Below are 16250 nucleotides of genomic sequence, written 5' to 3' on the forward strand. Positions count from 1 at the left end.
GTCACTAGATGCAACTTGTAGGAAGCTTGCACACGGTTTGGTCAGTACCGCTGTATCTATTGGCGACTCACACCTACATACACACGAAGCAGTACTGACTCATCGTCACCTTGTTCTTTTAGTTTGTACCATTCACATCAGCTGTTCTGAGTATCACTTATGTTCCACCTTCTGTATGATTCTTTTTCCTTGTCACATGTGGAGTCATGAGAGGCTTGTTTTTGTTATTGTTCAGAGGTTTATGAATAAATCCATATTTGTGTTACTTGGATCAGTTCCATGTATTACTTGGCTACTACATGATTAGCCACAAGTTGGGAACGGTTTCCGCATGTGCAGTTTTTAAGTGCAGTTTCATCAGGTTGAATCATTACAGATGCCGTGCTACCAGGAACACTCATCTTCAATAATTTGCCAGCAAACATAAAAAATTTAGTTACAAATAAAGATCAATTTAAAAGGAGCCTGAAGGACTTACTGGTGGCCAACTCCATCTACTCCATTGACGAATGTTTTAATAGAAACAAATTATGTATTGTATATATTCATACTATTAGTATTGTTATTTCAGCTTAAAAAGAAAGTTGACATGTTCCACATCCACGAGGATCTCCTCAGCATGGATCTATGGAACGAATAACTAATATAATCTAATCAAAGCAATGCCCTGACCACTTTGTCAGCTTCCATAAACAGACAGGATACTGATACAGTGGTCTATCCACCTACTTTTCACTCATATGATGATTCAGACTCAGACAGCATTTTTTGGCTTTTGGTGTGACAGACTCGAATTTGTGCAAAGCCTTGTTCCTATCATGGATTCCACCTAAGGTGTATCCATTACTATGTCAGCTTGCCCCCTTTACAAGAACTGGCAGTTCTTAGCTTTGATCACGTGTGCAGTTTATTGTCCAACTACCATTGCAAACAAGTGCACGTCATAGTAGCGCAAGTGGAATTTTATCGATACTGCAAGAAACCAAACCAGTCACGTAGTGCCTGGGCAGCCAACCTACACAGCCTTCGCCATAAGTGTCAATTCATTACTGATGCCCTTAATGACTGTTATGAAGACTATGATGTGCAATGCAGTTATCTGTCTAGTTCCAGACAAGGAAGTGCACCATATGGTTTTACTCTGTGAGGACCCCTTTTGCTAGAAGTTTTGCAAATAGCACAATTTTTTGGAGCTTCTCAGACAGCAGGTGACCAAACTGAAGCATGGAGTGGTGTGACGGCACTGTCACAAGATGTGCCCACTAGGATGGCAGATAGCTTGCACAAGGAAGTGGCAGTAGCGGCAATAAACATGCTGGCCCAGACTGAGGCAGGCCCAAGCAGCCGTGACCAGACTTTTCACTTTAGTTGGTGAGCCTTTTAAAGAAAATCCATGCACGTGACTGTTGTCTTCTCTCTGGGGCATACAGAGCCATAATTTGTCATTATTTATGATATTTAACATCAGTTTCAAAGAAAATTGAAAGTTGTCATCATATATTGGTAGTATTGCAGTAGCTGATATTGTTGCTACAAGTTAACACTGGGAAAATTTACTACTTATAATTATTACAATGTATAGATCTTTAATGGATTGAAATATTGATATCTTCAAAAAGGAAGGATTTCTGTCTGCAAACATGTTAATGTAATTTTCTCACAGCAATGACAATACTATGAAAAGATTACTGCTTACCAGGTAGCAGAGGAGTTGAATTGCAGAGAGGCACAGCAAAAAAGAAATGTATCTCTTCCACACGTGACCGCTGTCTCTGGCTGCTAAGGCAGTGTTCATGTGTGTGTGAGATGTGTTTGAGTGACTGTGTGTCTGTATGTTGTCTAATTTGGAAGAAAGCTTACTTGTTTAACATTTTTTTTTATTGTACCTGTCTGTGACTCAACATCTTCACTATAGGGTGGGTAGTAATCTTTTTTTTTTTCACAATATTGCCACTATCCCACCCTGGATTTTCATTTGTCTGAATTTTTTTCTTACAGAAATGTGACATGGAAAGTGATGTAGATACGCTGTTATGCTTATAATTTAGTATCAGACTAATTTCTTTATTTGAATTGCTCAAGTTCTAGGCTCTTCAGTCCCGAACCACGTGGCTCTTACGGTCACAGGTTCGAATCCTGCCGTGGGGGCATGGATGTGTGTGATGTCCTTAGGTTGGTTAGGTTTAAGTAGTTCTAAGTCTAGAGGACTGATGAACTCAGATGTTAAGTCCTGTTTTTTTTGCTCAAGATAACAGTGTGATAGGTAATATACTCACAAAACAAACATACTTAAGTTAAACAAACAAGGGACTGCACTGTGGTAATTTGATTGTCAGATGATGACGATGACAATGACGACGACGACGACGACGATGATGATGATGATGATGATGAAGATGAAGTGTGTTTAGTTGCATAATGTAATTTGGCTTCAGATTCAACTTTTGCAGACCATAAATTATAGCAAGTTCATGTTTTTTGCATAGACAGGATGAACATTAATAAGACCGACAAGCTGCAGTAACAGATTTCTGACTGGAAATGGAGGAAAAAAGGTCCTATGAACATGAGTCTGGAAATGCATTGTTGTCACAGTATATTGCACTGAAGAATGAAAGTTTCTCTGACCATGTGCTGTCTTTGTAGTCCGTAGATGATGATTATGCAGATTGATGATGCCAATTCTGGTAAAAGTTGCTTCATTGGTAAAGAGGACTGATGACAGAAATCCCACAATTGTGATGGTCTAATGCAAAACCATCAACAAAATCATTCCCATAGAGCAAAATCTGCTGCCAATAATCCTTGGACCCACTGCAGGTGATAGTGATAGTAGCAGTTGTCATGCAGGACACAAATAATTGTTCTTTGGCTTACACTATGTTGGGGGGCCAATAGCCTGGAGCTTGTACTAGGGTTCATCTCAATGTCCTGTAGGACCCAATTCTCCATATCTGATTTATGCACAGCGCAACACCTCCTTGCATGTTCATCTGTCTGAAAGGACTTACGATCAAACAAACGCCCAAAAAAGGCTTGAAATGTTGTGTGATGTGTTGGTGTCTGTGAGGGTACTTGTCTTGGTGTAACTGTGCTACCTCTTGACTGTTTTCATTTGTTTGGCCTTACACAAACACCATCTCAACTTGTTCCTGACTTGAATACTGGATCATTCAGCTGCTTACAGTATGCTGCGTCAATCACACAGCCTACAACACAGAAGGAAAACATATCACATGGTCAGAGGAACTTCGATTCGTCAACGCCAGCTACCGTGGCAACGACACATTTCCGGACACAGGTGTTCATAGCACTATTTTTCTTCCATTTCCAGTCAGGAACCCATCCCGCAGTTTGTTGGTTTTATTAATGTTCATCCCATATATCCATACTCTGCAAACCACTTTGTGGTATGTGGCAGAGAGTACTTCTCACTGTAACAGTTATAAGAGCTTCTTCTCATTCCAGCTTAATGTGGAGTGTGGAAAGAATGACTACTTAAATGTCTCTGTGTGTGCTGTAATTAGTCTAATTTTGTCTTCACAGCTCTTTTGGAAATGATAAATAAGAGGCTGTAGTTCATTCCTTGTTTTGTCACTTAATACTTGTTCCTGAAACCTTACAAGTTGATTTTTATCTGTTTGTTGGCACCCACCTATATTCAAGTGACTATCAGTTTAAGTTTTTAATATTTCTGTGACACTCTCTCATGTGTCAAACAAAACTATGACCATTCATGATGCCCTTCTTTGTATATGTTTAGTATCACCTGTTAGTCATATTTTGTATGGCCCCCACACATGACCAATATCATCGGATGGATTGCACAAGTATCATCAGCAGCCTCTTTTGTAAACTGATACCATGACCTTTATCTATGACTGACTGTATGTGATCATGCCATTTCCTATCCCTATAAACTGATACAACCAGGCATTCATACGAATTCAGTGAGTCCAGTTATGAGTCAGTGATAACATAATCATAGTCTTTTCTGAAGTGCATGATTTTATACATTTCTGGACATTCAAAGCAAGTTGCCAATCTTTTCATCTCTTTGAAGCCTTACCAAAATCTGAATGGGTATTTGTATAGATTTTTTTCATATAGTTCTTTGTTATAAATATCATCTGCAATGAGTTTGAGGTTACTATTACTATTGTCAGCCAGGTCACTAACAGTAAAGGTCCCAACACACCTTCCTGGGACGTGCTTTCTACACCTGTCAATGACTCTCCGTCCAAGATAATATACTGCATCCTCCCTGCCAAGAAATCCGTAATCCAGTCACAAAAATTTATTTCATAGAACAAATGGTCATACCATCATTAATAAACATTGGTGTGTTACTGAGTCAAATGCCTTTCAGAAGTCAAGAAATACTGCAGGCACCTGATTGACTTGGTCTGTGGCTTTAAAGAAGTTGAGAAAAGTGGGAGTTGTGTTTCCGATGACTGATGTTTTTGGAATTCATACTGATTGGTATGGAGGAGAGAATGGCATTTGGCATTTCTCATTATGTTTGAGCTGTTCTACACCTCTAATTTGACATGCCAACCTTTTTCATTTATTTATTTATTTTTTCAATTTCTGACATCATACCAACATTTGGAAATCTATGTTTTTTGTCATAAGTAGCTGCTTTTTTCTGGTTAGTGAATTGTTCACTTTCCAAAGTCACATTATTGATTTTTGACTGCCTACTGTAACTTCCATTTCATTTCGTAGTTACCTTGACCTAGAATGCGAAGTAACTGTCATTTTACCATTGCCCAAGTGTTAATCAATCTGTCACATTACATTTATTTTTTCACAGGTATCATCAGACTTAATAGTCTGTATTCAGTAGGTTCGGTTTCTGCTGGTTCACTTCTAATTTTTGTCTGATGAATTGAGCTATTTTGTCCATAAAAATACTGTTTTATAGTTTACATCCTGAATTTCCCATTGTTTGACTGTTTTACAGCTTGTAATAATTGTTTCATTGTTACTAATTTAGTAGCAAAGGCTGTTACCTTCTGCCAGAGCTGTTCATACTATTTTGTTGTCATACAGATGTTTCTGTATTAATCCTTAAGTGGGTATTTTTTGTGTGCATTCCTCTGCTTCAGTAGGTAGTTTCCCCTAGCACTGGTCAGGGCAGCCACGTCCTCTGCCTTGCTGACTCATAAAAATGTCTTGTTGTTGATTTTAGTTTACAGACCAAAACTAAAGAAGTTCAGGATTTAATAGAGTGCATTAAAGTGAACAATGAAATTTTATTGTCATACAATTAAGAGTCATTCTCCGTGTGAAATATTTTAAAACATGGTGCTTAAAGAGAAGAATGGCACATAAAGAGAACAGTGAAATTTTATTTTCTTATAATTACAAGTCATTCTCTGTGTGAAGTATTTTAAAACTTAGTACTGCACATGAGGAACTTCACATTCTGTACACTAGTAAAATATCTTTTCTAGTACATACTCCACACTTCCTTATTGGTCTTTTCTTTGTTGTGGTTGAAAAAAATTATGGAAAATGTGAGCCACTTTTGGGGTTTGAGTTGAACATCCAATTCATGCCCCATGTTCTGGAGACGACACAGCCAACTGTTCCCAGAGACTAATTATGAATTTCTGTCTTTTTTGTAATTTCTCTATTTTATTTTATTATTTTTGTTGCCCTGCTTTTGTACAGAACACATGCATTGGGGCATGCAGTGTTCAGAAAGTGACAAAAATAATATGATGATACTTTTTCAGACTGTTCCCAGCCATTTGGTAGTTTTGCAGCTGTGAATCCACCCTATCAATGCCCATCTGATTCTTGTTGTAATGCATGACAACCCTTGGATTTTGCATATTGCTGTTCTTCAAATTTACTTCTTGATATGTGAATGGCCATTATGATGTTGCTCTTGTCCTTCCATTTCAACATTTTCTTGTTTCCGTACAATGTTACATATTCATCCTTCTTTATTTTGCCCTTTTTCGTGAAATCAGGAAAGTCCTTTTTTGTTTTGCCACACTGTACCAAAATGGTGGTGTTCTTACTCATTAGTTCATCAGCTAGATCTGAACTAGTGTACCAGATGCCAGGGTAAACACCATAACCCATTCTGAGCCATTCATGAGCAAGCTTCAAAAAATTATATAAATGTTTCCATTGGGATAATAACAGTCATAATGTGTGTCCTTACCACTATACACAATGAATTCCCATTTAAATCCAGAGCAGCTGTGATGCAATTCATAAAATCTGAAACTAAATCAGCTACACAGTGAAGGAATAAATTGCATCCATCTGGGATGCCCTTTTTAGAGCAATGGAGATTCATCAACAGTAACGTCCCTTTGTGGCATATTAAGAGATCTGAATTTGCTTCTCAAATGCTTCATTATCCACTAAACGTTGAACAGCTTTCTGCTCACAGCTGCTAAGGGATCATATGATATATTGTCCACAAAGCCGAGAGATTTGAACAAAAGATTGAAATTTTTCTTTCATAAGTTTCCTAAAGAATGGTGCGTCAAGTGACTGCTTTGTGAAAAGTAAAGTTTGTGTTCTGGCTTGTGCAATATTCCCTGAAGAATGAATATTCCATACAGTATCTTCACTTCATCACCCGTTGTCTTTCAGCACTGAAATCTAGGTCTTGTTCCTAAATTGAGATGAGAAGCTATATACTGATGTGTGTGTGTGTGTGTGTGTGTGTGTGTGTGTGTGTGTGTGTGTGTGTGTAAGTTTATTTGGTCAGCTACCGTTTTGCAAAAAGAGTCCTCTATGAAAAGCTGAAAATAATTCCTCATATCATTCTGTATAAGGGGCACATTTATACCACTTTCACTGGTAAACAAAATGTGCTGTTGAGGTGAACTGACTTGCCCAAAAGCATTTTATGGCATCTGTTGCAATGCTGCGTCATCATGAGATGATTCTGAATCGATGCCACTTTCATTTTCTTCACCGATGTCGTGCCAACTATCAGAGTTGTCATTCAAATTATCATCACTTTCTAAAAGCAGCTGTTTTACTTCTGAATCTGACAAATAGCTTCTTTTTGCTCCTGTGAAAGGTTACCATCAAGTAAACACAATTCTAGCAGCACAAAAAGTGCTGCTTTTGACTGTCACTCGACGCATAAAGCACACTCATGAGATGAATATTATAAATGACTGAGAGTACATTATACTGAGTGTTGAGAGTTACAATGTAGTGGAGGAAACAGTAACAAATAGTATTATAACACTTGCCAGTCTGAAGCTCATGGCCATGGAGTTCTGTGGATGGGTGTATTTGTTGAACCCCTTGAGAATGACCAAACCATGGATGGATCTATCCATTGTTCATAGTTAAAGGGATGTAGTTGTATTTAATTATTGTCTTCTATTACTTTACGAACAGAGACAATTTCATTGCATTTGCTGCAACTGTGTTTCTTTTTAGGAGTGGTGTTACCATTGCTGGAAGCAATGCTGTGGTGTTGGGTAGGAGTAAAATTGTAGGTACCCCAGTGTCGGAGTTACTAAAATGGCACCATGCAACAGTAACAGTGTGTCATTCAAAAACAAAAAGTCTTGATAAGCTGGTGAGTGTTTGGTGGTGACTGCCATTATTCAGTTAGTTTCATAATTTCTTAAAAATTTAGTTCTGTTGCATGTCTAAAGATTTGTGAAAGAAAAAAGAAAATTTCATATATTTGTAGTAATAATATTAATTTCTATTTAAGTAGTGAGGTCATTGTACAAAATATACTGCATTCTCTGTGAAAAAATGTAATTGCAATAATGAGCATCTGTTCAGACATCCCTTGCAATTCCAGTGAGAGATACAGTGTGTGAGGATCATTTAGCTAGAATTGTAGTTAGTTTGAGCATTAGATATGTTTAATATATATAAGCATATGTGTTCTATCTATATTTTGAAACTAAGCTCACATGAGTCAGGAGTTATTACCCAATATATGTAGTAAATAGTACAGGCTGGTGAGTCACTTGAAAGGACTTAGACTCACTCCACTTTAGCACTGCATTACCTGTTTCTGTTTTTTAGGAACCTGTGAAAATACAAACAAAAACAAAGGCTATGGTTTTCCTTTGGGGTTTTCAAGACTTATTACACAGTTTTTATTTCTTTATTTTGGAATTCTATGTTCCAGACTTCACTGTCATGTAAAGCATTTCGTAGTTTTATTATTATTATGGGTAGATTCTGAATTATGCAGAAGTCAGCTGTTGAACTACTAATGAGAATCTGTTGTAGACTGGGTTACAAGCTCTTCCAGCTGTGACTTCAGTTTCCAATACACAGCCAATAATATGAGGCCTGCAGATGTTGCTTTATCCTCTCTCCTGATAACTGCACATTGTATGATTAGGAAAACTGTTGCAGGCAGTAATTCAGATGTCAGGTTTGATTGATACATTGTAATAATTTCAGGCTCATGTGAGCTTAGCTTCAAAAGGTCTGCAGAATATCAGCAGATATGTTTTGCCTCTCACTATTATATAAAAACGTAGAGATACTGTAAAAAGTTTGTTCTCTCTGCCGCTCGAAGCTGATAGTTGTAACATTCGTAATGTCTGAAAACTACAAACTGTAAGTATATTAATTTAAAATGTCTTGAGTATTGAAATTGATTCCACCAATGTGTGAGCAGTAGACTTCAGAAATCAGAAATGTTGGTAGGCTCTAGAGCCCTGAGACAGTGGAGATGTTTGGTGAGTGGTGCTTGTGTTAAAGTGTGCGTGTTTACCACTGCAGGAGGAGCACTTTGTCCAAAAAATTTTATCAGTATTTTTTATTGTAACTGTCTGTGACTCAATGCCTCCTCTATATGATGGATAGGAGTCTATCCTTTTCATATTATTGTTATCCCATTGTTTAAGGAAATAAGAGTCAGTCTGTATAGCTGGATGTCGAACATTACATTGGTCTCTTTAACATATTTTTTAATCTTAAAGGAAGATGACGGAAGGAAGATGACGAAGAAATTGAAGAAATGTATGATGAAATAAAAGAAATTATTCAGATAGTGAAGGGAGACGAAAATTAAATAGTCATGGGTGACTGGAATTCGGTAGTAGGAAAAGGGAGAGAAGGAAACGTAGTAGGTGAATATGGATTGGGGCTAAGAAATGAAAGAGGAAGCCACCTGGTAGAATTTTGCACAGAGCACAACTTAATCATAGCTAACACTTGGTTCAAGAATCATAAAAGAAGGCTGTATACATGCAAGAAGCCAGGAGATGCTGACAGGTTTCACATAGATTATATAATGGTAAGACAGAGATTTAGGAACCAGGTTTTAAATTGTAAGACATTTCCAGGGGCAGATGTGGACTCTGACCACAATCTATTGGTTATGACCTGTAGATTAAAACTGAAGAAACTGCAAAATGGTGGGAATTTAAGGAGATGGGACCTGGATAAACTGAAAGAACCAGAGGTTGTACAGAGTTTCCGGGAGAGCATAAGGGAACAATCGACAGAAATTGGAGAAAGAAATACAGTAGAAGAAGAATGGGTGGCTTTGAGGGATGAAGTAGTGAAGGCAGCAGAAGATCAAGTAGGTAAAAAGACGAGGACTAGTAGAAATCCTTTGGTAACAGAAGAAATATTGATTTTAATCCATGAAAGGAGAATATATAAAAATGCAGTAAATGAAGCAGGCAAAAAGGAATACAGATGTCTCAAAAATGAGATCGACAGGAAGTGCAAAATGGCTAAGCAGGTATGGCTAGAGGACAAATGTAAGGATGTAGACGCTTATCTCACTAGGGGTAAGATAGATACTGCCTACAGGAAAATTAAAGAGACCTTTGGAGATAAGAGAACCACTTGTATGAACATCAAGAGCTCAGGTGGAAACACAGTTCTAAGCAAAGAAGGGAAAGCAGAAAGGTGGAAGGAATATATAGAGGGTCTATGCAATGGTGATGTATATGAGGACAATATTATGGAAATGGAAGAGGATGTAGATGAAGATTAAATGGGAGATAAGATACTGCGTGAAGAGTTTGACAGAGCTGAGTCGAAACAAGGCCCCCGGAGTAGACAACATTCCATTGGAACTACTGATGGCCTTGGGAGAGCCAGTCCTGACAAAACTCTACCATGTGGTGAGCAAGATGTATGAAACAGACGAAATACCCTCAGACTTCAAGAAGAATATAATAATTCTAATCCCAAAGAAAGCAAGTGTTGACAGACGTGAAAATTACCGAACTATCAGTTTAATAAGTCACAGCTGCAAAATACTAACGTGAATTCTTTACAGACGAATGGAAAAACTAGTAGAAGCTGACCTCGGGGAAGATCAGTTTGGATTCCGTAGAAATATTGGAACACGTGAGGCAATACTGACCCTACGACTTATCTTAGAAGCTAGATTAAGGAAGGGCAAACCTACATTTCTAGCATTTGTAGACTTAGAGAAAGCTTTTGACAATGAGTCGAGGGACATGAAAGGGGAGCAGTGGTTGGGAAGGGAGTGAGACAGGTTTGTAGTCTCTCCCCGATGTTATTCAATCTGTATATTGAGCAAGGAGTGAAGGAAACAAAAGAAAAATTTGGAGTAGGTATTAAAATCCATGCAGAAGAAATAAAAACTTTGAGGTTCGTCGCTGACATTGTAATTCTGTCAGAGACAGCAAAGGACTTGGAAGAGCATTTGAACGTAATGACAGTGTCTTGAAAGGAGGATATAAGATGAACATCAACAAAAGCAAAATGAGGATAATGGAATGCAGTCGAATTAAGTCGAGTGATGCTGAGGAAATTAGATTAGGAAATGAGACACTTAAAGCAGTAAAGGAGTTTCGCTATTTGGGGAGCAAAATAACTGATGATGGTCGAAGTAGAGAGGATATAAAATGTAGACTGGCAATGGCGAGGAAAGCGTTTCTGAAGAAGGGAAATTTGTTGACATCGAGTATAATTTTAGTGTCAGGAAGTCATTTCTGAAAGTATTTGTATGGAGTGTAGCCATGTATGGAAGTGAAACATGGACGATAAATAGTTTGGACAAGAAGAGAATAGAAGCTTTCGAAATGTGGTGCTACAGAAGAATGCTGAAGATTAGATGGGTAGATCACATAACTAATGAGGAAGTGTTGAATAGGATTGGGGAGAAGAGAAGTTTGTGGCACAACTTGACCAGAAGAAGGGATCGGTTGGTAGGACATGTTCTGAGACACCAAAGGATTACGAATTTAGTATTGGAGGGCAGCATGGAGGGTAAAAATCGTAGAGGGAGACCAAGAGATGAATACACTAAGGAGATTCAGAAGGCTGTAGGCTGCAGTAGGTACTGGGAGATGAAGAAGCTTTCACAGGATAGAGTAGCATGGAGAGGTGCATCAAACCAGTCTCAGGACTGAAGACCACAACAACAACAAAGGAAGTTTAACCCTTGACTCATGAAATGACTTTCCTGTAATGTAGGAGGTGGGGTTTCTGGAACCTCTATGTTTAAACTCAGACTTAATGCATAAATCTATGGGAGTTTTTAATTTATGTTAAATAATATTTAATCGTACAATTATGTAATTGCTGTTTAAATACTTCTTGTTGATTTTATTGCACTAAATAGATCTTGCAGTATTTTACATGTTATAACACAAAATCACATACTTTTGTGTGTTTTTTTTAAATAGTACACATAAAAGTACTGTTAGAGACCTGAATTTTACATGCTAAAAAGTTGTTTTATCTCTATATCAAATAAATTTGCACTTAAAAATTGTCCTCTGTAGCTAATGCAAAATAGACATTAATTGCTAAGATCTACATTTTTCTACACCACCAATCAGAACACATTGCTTTTAACCATCACTTTATGTAATTTGTATTTTATTGCTAATTGTCTTGAAGTTATTCCTCCAAATGAACTTCCACAAGCAAAACCGTGATCACTGCCTATTGTAAAAATACCACATATCACTGAAATATTTCTGCAGCCATTGACTAACAATTCTGTCAGACTTAGGATTGTTAAAACTGACATATTCCTGTGAACACATTTTGTGTTATACTGAAGAAAACAGGTACGGGATACACCAGACACCCTCAGGGGGCTCAGCATTTAGTTGCTGGATACGGGCTTGGTGACCCCAGGGTCCCTGAGCTGGGGACTGGGAAGCTCCATCAGTCCTCAGTACTGTAAGCTCTGAGCGTGCTTCAGTGACCACCGCATGGCGCGACGGTGGAACATTGTAGGTACAGAGCCCGGGGATCTTGGCTTAACTGCCTGGGTTGTGATGATGGTATTAACCTCTATAAAAAAACCTCAATCTCAAAGGGTGCTGCGCGCCAAGGAGACGCGTGGCTGTTGAGGTAGAACAGTTGCTAGCGGGTGATCTCTAGGGAACCTGCCACGCCCCCCCCCCCCCCTCCCTCCCGGTTGTATTAGGCTTACCCAGGCAAGCAGGACTCTTATCTGGGTGGACATTCCTTTCCCTAGCTGCTCGTGGGACCACCATGAAAAGAAATACGAATAGTGCGCAAGCACGACTCTCTAAGAAAGGAAAGTTCACTGCTTTACAGTATGAGCTCCAATCGTTCCCTTCCCTGCCCACACCAGTGGAGGAATGGTGGTCTAAATTACCCGGTGAGACGTATTCTCCTCAACTGGTTTGCAGCTGAACAGATGGGGACTCATTCCTGCCCACATTTCTCAGTTTTTTGTGGAAAATGTAGAAGACAAGTTTGGAGAAGTTGAGGGCATGTCTAAAATGAGGTCTGCAGCAGTCCTCTTACAGACAGCATCTCTAGCACAGTCACAAACATTTCTTGCTTGTGACGAGCTCAGTGATGTTGCAGTCTCCATTACGCCTCATAAGGTCCTCAATATGGTTCAGGGCCTTATTTTTCATTGTGACCTGTTGTTGCAGTCTGACGACGAGCTCCATGCAAATCTGGAACGCCGCGGTGTCCACTTTGTACGACGTGTATTCAGGGGACCTAAAGATAGTAGGGTCGCCACCGGCACCTTCATCTTGGCTTTCGAGGGACCTTCATCTTCGCTTTCGAGGGAGACACCCTGCCCGAGAATGTCAAGGTGGTGATATATCAATGTGATGTTAAGCCTTACATTCCTCCTCCCATATGCTGCTTTAAGTGCTGGAAGTTTGGGCATATGTCATCGAGATGTGACGCTAACCCTACCTGTCGGGATTGTGGACATGCCTCACACCCCAACGTCTGGTGTTTGCCGCCCCCTGCTTGTGTCAACTGCGGACAGACTGTGCGGTTTATCAAAAAGAACGGAAGATTATGGAGTATAAGACCTCAGACAGGCTCACTTACACAGAGGCTTAACGCAAGTATGACCAACGTCATCCTGTGAGCATTTCATCGACGTTTGCTGCAGCAGCTTTGATGTCGCCATTCCTGGTGACGAGGTCCCAAGCTCACTCGCTTTTTGTGGGCCCTCCAGCCCGGTCGTATATTTCTGCCCCCCAGGTGGTTGGGGGAACACCCTCTTCCGTTGCTCCCCTGTTATGAACATCGGGAGTAACAGCCCCTCCTTTTTTGGGGACTTCAGTCCCCACCTCGGAGCCGGAGAAGTGCCCACTTCCTCCGGCTCCCCTCGCGCGGAAGGGATCACTTGGTGCCCTCCCTTGCACGGTTACTGCCCCTCCAGATGTCAGCCTGTGGCTGAAAAAGCCACCACCTGAGGGCCGTAGGACTTACAGGTGTTCCTCGGCCCATGAGACTGGGTCAGAAAGCCCACCCAGCCTTATAAATTGAGGGACAAGTGGGACCTTACCAAAAAGAAGTAAAAGCAAAAGGAGAAGGACATAGAGACAGAAAAGGAGTTCACCACTGCACCTGAAGGTGATGTGGAGCATCTAGCATCCACTCAGGAGCTAGATGTTGCTCAACCTGCAGCTCCTATGGAAGTTGATCAGGCTACTTTGCAATCGGTGGTGGCGAGCGCTTCTAAGGTGTAACCTATCCCCCCAGGTTCTTTCATGTCTTCACAGTCGGATACCATTATCCTTCAATGGAATTGCCGTGGTTTTTTCCACCACCTTGCTGAGTTGAAACAGCTTTTGTCTGGCCCTACAGGAAACCTGGTTTCCTGTTTGGTGGATCCCTTCCCTCTGCGGCTACCGAGGTTACTATAAGAACCGCGTAGACTATGACAAGGTGTCTGGCAGTGTCTGTGTTTATGTTCTTGCCACTGTTCCTAGTGCCCCAGTGCCACTTCACATGGCTCTAAAGGCTGTGGCTGTGCTACCTTCCCCTGGGTGAGGTTGTCCCTCCTGCTGACGTAGCTGCCTTGTTCGCTCAACTCCCACTGCCATCCCTCCTTTTGGTGGCTTTAATGCCCACCACTTTTTATGGGGTGGGGCCCAGATCTCGGGTCAGGGTCAGAATGTTGAGGCTCTCTTGGCACAGCAGGACATTTGCCTCCTTAACACTGGTGCTCCCACATATTTTAGCTTGACTTATGGCACATACATGGCCATTGACCTCTCTCTTAGTAGCCCAGGTCTTCTTCCATACCTCAGTTGGAGGGTCCACGACAACCCCTGTGGTAGCGACTGCTTTCCTATCTTGGTTTCTCTTCTTCAATCCCAACCCTCTGAACAGCTGCCACAATGGTCTCTTCGTGGAGCTGATTGGGCAGCCTGCACCTTGGCTACTATGGCCATTGCCCCACTTCCTGGTGACATTTATTTGGCAGTGGACGAGGTCACTATGGCCATTGTTTCCGTAGCCGAGTCAACTGTCCCGTGCTCTTCAAGTACCCTACGGCATAAGTCAGTCCCTTGGTGGACACCAGAGATTGCAGAAACTATCTGGGACTGCTGGCGAGCCCTACGACAACACCGGCATCATCCTTCCCTAGAGAATCTGGTTGCCTTTAAACGGCTGTGAGCCCGGGCTCGGTGGTTAATGCGGTGGAGCAAACAGGACTGCTGGGAACGATATCTTGCCACCATAGGTTCTCGCACCTCTCCATCTCAGGTGTGGTCGTGGATTCAGCACATTTTTGGCTTTCGCACTCGTGCGTCTGTCCCTTGTCTTTCTCTTCGGGGTTCACTTTGTACTGACCCAGTCGCCATCGCCAAACATCTGGCAGAGTACGTCGCTCATATTTCTGCGACAGCAGGCTATAGCGCAGAATTCCGCGCCATTAAAGAGCAGGGTGAGCGTACGCAGTTGTCGTTTCGCACGCACGCACGCACTGTTGGGAACGATACGATGCCCTCCTTACAGCTTGCCCCAATACCTCTCCAGGCCCAAACCAAATTCACAACCAGTTTCTTCGCCATCTCTCAGTGCACTGTCAGGGTGAATTACTCACCCTGTTTAACCACATCTGGACGGAGGGCATTTTCCCAACTTGTTGGCAGGATAACGTTACCATTGCGGTGCTGAAACCTGGTGCAGATCTGCTGGTAGTTGATAGCTAGCACCCTATCAGCCTTACCAACGTTATGTGCAAACTCCTGGAACGTATGGTGAGTCAGCGGCTCATGTGGCTCCTTGAAGCTCGGAGCCTCCTAGCCCAGCAACAGGGGGGGCTCCCATCAGGCCCGCTCAGCGATCAACAATTTAGTCTTGCTAGAGTCAGCTATTCATACAACTTTTACCCGGCGAGAACATGTAGTTGCTATTTTCTTTTATCTTCAGAGGGCATACGATACCACCTGGCGCCATCCTATCCTTGATACGCTGCCCGAATGGGGCTTACGGGGTCCACTTCCGATTTTTCTACGGAATTTTCTCTCCAATCACTCCTTTTGGGTTAGAGATGGCACTTATTTTAGCTCTGCTCATATTCAGGAGAACGGTGTCCCGCAGGGCTCAGTTCTCAGTGTTCCCCTCTTTTTGGTGGCGATTAATGGCCTTGCGGCTGTGGTGGGCTCATCGGTCTGTTCCTCTCTATATGCCGATGACTTTTGTCTTTATTACAGTTCCCCAAGCATCAGTGTTGCTGAACAGTGGCTGCAGGGAGCTATCTGTAAGGCACATTTTTGGGCATCCAACCATGGTTTTCAGTTCTCAGTCTCTAAGACCCAAGTGATGCATTTATGTTGTCTTCGAATGGTCCACCTCCATCCAGAGCTCTACCTTGCCAATGAACTCCTTCGTATTGAGGAGATGCATCGCTTTCTTGGCATGCTGTTTGATGCTCAGCTCACTTGACACCTCATCTTCCCAATCTTAAACAATGGTGTTTGCGGCACCTCAGCATCCTTTGCTGCCTCAGCCACATCGTTTGAGGGGGCTGCACCAGCAACCCTCCTACA

General features: G+C 41.3%; 1 protein-coding gene across 6 annotated transcripts in view; it reads left to right on the top strand.

Annotated features, from left to right (window-relative positions):
- LOC126267222 (C-1-tetrahydrofolate synthase, cytoplasmic) overlaps window positions 1-16250 on the top strand; it is a 316907-nt gene that overhangs the window by 234997 nt on the left and 65660 nt on the right. For all 6 annotated transcript variants that reach the window (XM_049972201.1, XM_049972202.1, XM_049972200.1 and 3 more), the window contains one exon: window positions 7429-7570. In XM_049972201.1, coding sequence (XP_049828158.1) covers window positions 7429-7570 — 142 coding nt within the window. The remainder of the gene's footprint in view (window positions 1-7428; window positions 7571-16250) is intronic.

Source organism: Schistocerca gregaria, chromosome 4, assembly GCF_023897955.1.
Source record: "Schistocerca gregaria isolate iqSchGreg1 chromosome 4, iqSchGreg1.2, whole genome shotgun sequence".
Classification (NCBI taxonomy): domain Eukaryota; kingdom Metazoa; phylum Arthropoda; class Insecta; order Orthoptera; family Acrididae; genus Schistocerca; species Schistocerca gregaria.